General features: G+C 50.9%; 1 protein-coding gene across 1 annotated transcript; it reads left to right on the forward strand.

Moving 5' to 3' along the window:
- The first annotated feature begins 5771 nt into the window (after window positions 1–5771).
- On the forward strand, window positions 5772–7467 carry LOC143773771 (uncharacterized). The gene is made up of 2 exons (XM_077261122.1): window positions 5772–6090; window positions 6832–7467. The coding sequence occupies exons 1-2, from the start codon at window positions 5775–5777 to the stop codon at window positions 7080–7082; spliced, it is 567 nt and encodes a 188-aa protein (XP_077117237.1). The 5' UTR covers window positions 5772–5774; the 3' UTR covers window positions 7083–7467.
- Window positions 7468–7705: the final 238 nt, after the last annotated feature.

Consider the following 7705-nt stretch of genomic DNA (forward strand, 5'->3'; position numbering starts at 1 on the left):
ATTGTGGGGGGGGAAGAGGTTCACCTCACCAAGTATACCACGCTCGCCAAATTGTTCACTGTCAATAATAATGTGATACAGACACCTGAACCCTTGGTCCCGTCAAACTTGGCGGAGAACAAAGGTTCTGCAGAGCCCTCGAAGGACTGGTGTCGGGAATTGCATGTGGGCACTGACTCTACCCCATCCCATCAAAAACAGGGGGCCTACAGGGTGGTACACGAGTACGAGCAGATATTCAGCAAACACCCCTCAGATTTTGGGCAGGTGAAAGGGATCAAACATCACATCCCCACGGGAGATCACCGACCCATAAAAGAGAGATATCGCCCTGTACCCCCAGCTCATTACCAGTGTGCCAAGGACATGTTGCGGGAAATGAAGGAGGCTGGGGTGGTGAGAGACAGCTGTAGCCCCTGGGCAGCTCCGTTAGTCCTTGTTAAAAAGAAAGATGGTACAATGAGGATGTGTGTTGATTACAGGCAGTTGAATCGCATTACACATAAGGACGCATACCCACTGCCTAGGATAGAGGAGTCTCTGGCTGCCTTAAAATCTGCTAACTACTTCTCTACCTTAGATCTCACCAGTGGGTACTGGCAGGTTCCTGTAGCGGAGGCGGACAAAGAGAAGACGGCCTTCACGACGCCAATGGGTCTCTGTGAGTTCAACTACATGCCCTTCGGATTGTGCAATGCTCCCGGAACGTTCCAGAGGATGATGGAGTGCTGCCTGGGACACCTGAACTTTGAAACCGTGCTGCTATATTTGGATGATGTCATTGTCTTCTCTAAGACCTACGAAGACCACCTGAAGCACCTGGCCGAGGTGTTTGAAGCCCTATCCAACTTTGGCTTAAAGGTGAAACCGTCCAAGTGTCATCTGCTGAAACCTAAAGTGCAGTACCTGGGCCATGTGGTGAGCGCTGAAGGAGTGGCCCCAGACCCTGACAAGGTCACAGTGATTAAGGACTGGCCAAAGCCCAGTGACCTCCACGAAGTCCGGCAGTTCCTCGGGCTGGTAGGCTATTACCGGAGGTTCATTAAGGACTTCACCAAGAAGGCCGCACCCTTGCAAAACCTGTTGGTGGGCCAACCAAAGAAGACCAAGGGGAGGAACACCCCCTTTGATTGGAACGAAGAGCTGGAGGAATCCTTCACCTGTTTGAAGTCGGCACTGACAGGAGAAGAGGTACTGGCTTACCCCGAATACGACCAACCATTTGTGCTGTACACAGATGCCAGTAATGTGGGACTAGGAGCCGTGCTGTCTCAAGTCCAGAAAGGCAAGGAAAGAGTGATCGCTTACGCCAGCAGGAAACTCCGTCCCACGGAAAGGAACCCTGACAACTACAGTTCCTTCAAACTGGAATTCCTTGCCCTTGTCTGGGCAGTGACAGAGAGGTTTAAGCACTACCTGGCCTCCGCGAAATTCACCGTCTTCACGGACAACAATCCGCTAACGCATCTGGGTACTGCCAAACTCGGGGCTTTGGAACAGCGGTGGATGGCCCGGCTGTCCAACTATGATTTCACCATCAAATATCGGGCAGGACACCAGAATGCCAATGCCAATGCTCTGTCCCGAATGCCCAATTTACCAGAAGTGGGAGAAGACCCGGAGGCACTTGAAGAGGTGGAGCTGCCTGCCTTCCATTGCCTCAAAGCCACTCAGAACTCTCACCATGTGAAGAACAGGCACAAGAACCAACCGGATGCCACGCTGAATCCCCTGCCCCACCACGGATGGGCAGAAACCCAGGATAGTGACCCCGCGGTCCGTCAGGTGAAGGAGCTCGACGCAGGCTGGGTTGCACCCTGGCCCAGACGACCCACAAGAAACCCAACAGCTGTGGAAGGGGAGAAGCAAGCTGTTTATCCATGATGGCAAGCTGTGCAGGAGGAGCATTGACCCACGTACTCATGAATTGGTGTGGCAGATAGTGGTGCCCAGGCGAGATGCGCCCATGGTTCTGGGAGCCTACCATGATGGAGCCGGACACTTCGGATGGAGGAAGCTAGAGAAGCTGCTCCGAGGGAGGTTCTATTGGATTGGCATGAAGAGAACCATTGAGAAGTGGTGTCGGGAGTGTGGTCCATGTAGTCTGCGCAGGAAGGACCGTGACAGTCAGCGGGCTCCCCTGCGGCCTATCATCACCAAAAGGCCGCTCGAACTGGTCGCGCTGGATCATGTGAAGCTGACACCTAGCCGGTCGGGCTATATCTACGCCCTTACCATCGTGGACCACTACTCCAGGTTTTTGGTGGTTGTGCCTGTCAAGGATCTAACGGCCAGGACTGCCGCCAGGGCCTTCCAGCAACACTTTTGTAGGCCCCATGGCTACCCAGAGAAGGTACTGACCGATCAGGGACCTGCATTCGAAGCGGAAGTGTTCCAAGAATTCTGCCAACTGTACGGGTGTAAGAAGATCAGGACCACACCGTACCATCCTCAAACCAACGGGATGTGCGAGAAGATGAACCAAGTGGTAATTGATTTATTGAAGACCTTACCCGTGGAGGAACGGAACCTGTGGCCGACAAAGTTGCCTGACTTGGTGGATATGTACAATCACATCCCAGTAAGTTCCACCAACTGTACTCCAGCGTACCTGATGCGAGGAAGATCTAGTCGGTTACCCGTTGATCTGGACATGGGGGTCCTAGTACCCGAAGATACCTCGCCGGATGCAGATTGGGATGCAGAAAGGCAGCGAAGGTACCGCGAAGTACAGGAGTGTGTAGAGAGAAGTCTCGCCCAGGCTAGGCAGAAGCAAGAAAGGGACTACAACCAACATGCTCCTGCGATCCCCCTGTCACCTGGTGAGCAAGTACTTAAACGAAAGAGGAGATTACACAAGCTCGATGACCAATGGGAAGCGGAACCGTATACCATCCTGCCATCCGAGTTCGACAACACAAAGGTCTGTCTCATCAGCAAGGACAGAGGGGAGACCTCGACAGCGGTATCCAGGGATCACCTTAAGGTCTGCCCCGATAAGTTGAAAGAGAGGGGCACGGCCCCAGAAATCTCCCCGCCGGTGGAAAAGGAGAAGATGTTCCATACCGTCCTTGGTGACTTTCCCCAATCCTGGACTCAGATAAACCAAGCAATCGCGGTGCCTGTTCTAATGTTTCAACAGCCGGACCCACCAGAACCAATGGTGGTACCAGATCATCTGGCCCCGCTACCTCAACAAGCCTTACCTGATGAAACCATGCCAACCATTGAACCGGCAAATCCTCCCTCTGCTATCAGTGAATCTGCTGTACCCACTGTTGATAGCAGCAGCTCTGAGAGCCCTAACCTGCCAGTGCTACCCCGACTCACTAGAAGTGTAGCTAGAAGACGGTGCACTACACCAGCGGTAGCAAGCATAGCGGGCCCTGTTAGGCCAATAGCAACCCCTGTGCTGCGAAGGTCCACACGCAGCACTCAAAACCAAACTCCCCTCCGCTACAAACCTTGGAGGTATTAATAAGGGCTGCTCTTTAGTTAAGAATGTTTTTGTGTGTATTTTTGTTACAGGTTTTAAATGGACAATAGAGTAATGGACGGTGAATTGCTCAAAAACTTTCATAAGGGGGGACCCCTTTGTTTACCCGGGGTCCCCGCTGTTTCAACCACTGAACTGAGAGTCATAAACTGTGCATGACCTAACTTTTGCAACGTTCAAGAATCCTCACCTCCCGTAAAGGGAAGCATTGTTATGTTCAATTGTTATGCTATTTCAAAAATTTGTGTGTTTTCTGTTAACATGTATTATTGTTCTTGTTTTCCCAGTCCCGGAGTACTGGATTTAACCGGGGGGGAGTGCAGCACCCCAGAGTCCTGGTTGTTGCAGTACTGTGGCTCCACCACTATGGGGAGCTATGGTACGTCTGATTGCACTAAAGGAGTTTCTCTGACCAGGTAACACCTCACTACACTTCACACTCCGGCCACCAGGGGGGGTGGTCCTATCTAGTAGGCCACTCCTCACACTATGGTAAAACTGGGGGTTGGACAGGAAGACAGGGAGAAGTAGCTGGGAAGAGCTAGTGAGAGGACCTGTCAGGGATGGGATCCTGGCAGACTCCTCAGAGCAGAACAAACCAGTGAACAACGGAAATACAGCAAGAGGAATTAGAACCAGAAGGAGTCGTGCTGTTAGACCGAGGCAACATCCTTCTGAGGCGCAAACAGTCGGTGGCCGGAACGCCGAGCAAGTAAGAGACTTTAAGTACACTGCAAACCACGGCCGGACAGCCAATTATAGGTTGGCTGTCTCACACAAATCACCTAAGCAGACAACGGAGGCAGCTGTGGGAGAGGGGCGACTCTAGGGTCCCGGAAGAACTCCAGGCCTACCCCGTCATACGGGTGCGTCCTACCATATCATCTGGAGGACGGAGAAAACGAACATCAGAGACAGACAGAAACAGTTGTGAGGACTATCCCGGGAGCTCAGCAGGGAAGAACTACAACACTCAGCGCTAGAAGGTAGACACTGATTCCCACCTGTAAAGAGAACTCCTGATGTGCCTTTGGACCGGCCGGTCTCTGACAACCCAGTTAACAGCGCTCTGGACTGAGGTCTCCAAAACCTTCAGTAAAGAGGTAAAGAGACTGCAACCTGGTGTCCTCGTTATTTATTGCGACCGGCACTTCACAACTGCACCATTATCATCATTTATTGCACCGGACGTCCCCCACTGACAGACAGGGCCACGGACTGGGTCTAGCCACCGTGACAACCCCAGAGCAGAGACCCAGAGGCCCGGCTCCGGGTACCCCTCGGCCCTGCGGCGGTGTGGGGGCGCTCCACAAACAATTAAAAATTTGGGACAGGGGTGTCTCCCTGCTAGATAATGTGGTCCCTCCCCAGGAAATTAAGCCTCTACTCCCGACTGTAAGCCCTATGCCCCTTGACCCCAAGGCACCAATATATCCTGGACTGCCGAGAAATTCTATGGGCGTCTTATGGTAGTATTTAAAGATCTGGGATTCTCATTGTAACAAAAAGCCCATTCTGTATCAGCAGGAAAATCAAAGGTTAAATCAGCAGCCGCAGCGATTCTTACTCGCTCTCTAGCCCCCACCGCAGTACAAGGATGCAGCTCCGTTCCTTATCAGTGGCCCATGTAACAGACTTCAGCTCCTGCCCTCCTCCCACCGTACATAAATTCAGTTCTCCAATGCCTCTTTTAACCCTGTCTTGGAATCTCACTCCCCAGCCCCGTTATGTCAATTCTCAGACCAAGAGCTTGTTTTAATTGGAGTAGATGGCAGGCCCAATAAACATACTTTTATAAAACCTATCCCTGTGGGACCCTTCCCTGAAGTCACGGCTCAGTTCGTAATCTCTCCCTTATGTCCGGAAAATTTACTGGGGGCAGATTTATTATCACAGTTCCGCTCCAGAATATAATTCCAAGATGATGGTCCTGATAGACCCAGATTCTCCCCCCAATAATGCCTGTAGAACCAGTAAAAGTGTTTCTCAAACCTGGTGCCCCTTTTCCCAAAGTCTATCAATACCCTTTGAAACATGATCAGGAGCGGTGCCCCAAGGAGCAAATACAAACATTACTCGATAATGGTGCCCTGGTACCCTGTGTTTCCCCATGTAACACGCCCTTGTTTCCCGTTAAGAAAAGTCCCCACCCGGCTAACCCCCTGTGTACCGGTTGGTACAAGACCTACGGACGGTTAATGCAGTTACTGTTCTGGAAACTCCGGAGGTGCCTAAGCTTCCAGTTCCTATGGATCCAAATGGGGGAGGAGTAGGTGACATGGAAAAGGACACTCTTTTTCTTTCTAGAATGGATCCAGAGGAACAAGATCAGGTTTCCAAACCACATGATTGTTTAGAATTGATGTCTCAGGAAACGGCTGGTCTCCCTACTGTCTCTAGTGTGCCAATACCTAATGCTGATTTTGAGCTTTTTGTAGATGGATCCCGTCACCAAGATGACCAAGGACGCTTCTGTACCAGATATGCTGTGGTCTCAGAACATGAGGTAGTCAAGGCAGAGTCAATGCCAGCTCATATGTCTGCACAAGAAGCAGAGCTCAAGGCGCTCACAGAAGCGTGCAAACTAGCAGAAGGTAAGACTGTAAATATCTACACTGATTCCAGGTATGCTTTTGGCATTGCACACGATTATGGGCCTATCTGAAGAGCCAGGGCTTTCCTGACAGCAAATGGCCACCCCATTAAACATGCTGAGGCAGTCCAGCAACTTATGAATGCACTACAGATTCCCACCCAAGCAGACATCATAAAGGTAAAGGCACATACCAAAGGCACTGATAGACGGACAAAGGGTAACGCACTGGCAGACCAGGCTGCCAAGAAAGCAGCAAGCACTCCTGTAGCCTCTAAAGTACATCACCTGGACACCCCACCATCTCCACTTGTGTCAAAAGACATCTTAGCCCGGTTACAAGAACAGGCAAGTAAGGAGGAGAAAAATAGGTGGCAAGAGATAGGGGCTTGCTCTGATACCGTCACTGGACTATGGGGGAGGGGTGAAAAGGTCTGCCTACCACAGGTACTGTATCCAATGATGGCACAGGTTCTGCACGAGAATGTGCACCACTCGAAGATGGCCATGTGTGACACCCTACAGAAACAATGGATTGCCCCCGGGTTTTCCACCTGCGCAGAAAGGCAGGTACAGAGCTGCATGATATGTGCCACACATAATCAGGGTAGGACAGTGAAAACTCCATCCAAACACACTCCCCGGCCCCTTTACCCATTCCAGAGTCTGCAGATTGATTATATCCAGTTGCCTAGGGTAGGGACGTATGAGTATGTGTTGGTCTGCATTGATTTATTTTTAGGTTGGCCAGAAGCCTACCCAGTTGCCAAAGCTACGGCTAAGACAACGGCGAAGAAACTGATGGCTGAGATCATATGCAGGTATGGAGTTCCTGAAGTCATTGAAAGTGATCGGGGTTCCCATTTTACTGGAGAGATCATGTCAGAGGTAATGGCAGCACTGGGGGTAAGTCAAGCATTGCATACTCCGTACCATCCGCAGAGCAGTGGAAGAGTGGAGAGACTAAATGGAACTCTTAAGCTTAAAATCTAGAAGGCAATGGCAGAGACTGGTAAACCATGAACAGAATGCCTTCCTCTAGCTTTGTTTTCAGTAAGATATACCCCAAACAGGAAAACAGGACTGTCACCTTATGAGATTCTGTTTGGCAGGAGCCCCAATCTTGAATGTTTCTTTCCACAACAGTTGCAGCTCAAGTACCAGGACTTGACTAGCTATGTGCAGGCCTTACATGGACACCTTGCCAAAGTGCATTTAACTGTCTTCAGTTCTCTTCCAGACCCAGACAAGGTTCCTGGACACCATCCCTTGGAGCCAGGAGACTGGGTAGTGATAAAGCGGCACGTCCGGAAGAGCCTGGAACCAAGATTTGACGGACCATACCAAGTGCTCCTGACCACAGCCACAGCTGTCAAGCTCGAAGAAAACTTAGCTGGATCCACGCCTCACATTGTAAAAGAGACCGAACCAGTGTTTAGTCACAGTAGTGATTGAAGGGAAATGTTGCTGTTGTTTTTGGTCCTGGGGCTGGGGGCCATCCTCGCCCCTACCTCTTCGGCCCCTATTGTAAATAAGAATCCTGGTGCCACTATTCTCTAGGTAAACCTAACGGCCCCGATAAATATCTGGCGATTTGATTTCTGTGATGTAGTCAG

This window comes from Ranitomeya variabilis, chromosome 5 (assembly GCF_051348905.1).
Source record: "Ranitomeya variabilis isolate aRanVar5 chromosome 5, aRanVar5.hap1, whole genome shotgun sequence".
Taxonomy (NCBI): domain Eukaryota; kingdom Metazoa; phylum Chordata; class Amphibia; order Anura; family Dendrobatidae; genus Ranitomeya; species Ranitomeya variabilis.

Bases quoted from the DNA above. Each gene is read 5' to 3' on its own strand.
- LOC143773771 (XM_077261122.1), top strand. From the start codon at position 5,775: ATGGAAAAGGACACTCTTTTTCTTTCTAGAATGGATCCAGAGGAACAA. The intron at 6,091-6,831 runs GTAAGACTGTAA...ATTTATTTTTAG, and splicing joins AGCGTGCAAACTAGCAGAAG to GTTGGCCAGAAGCCTACCCA.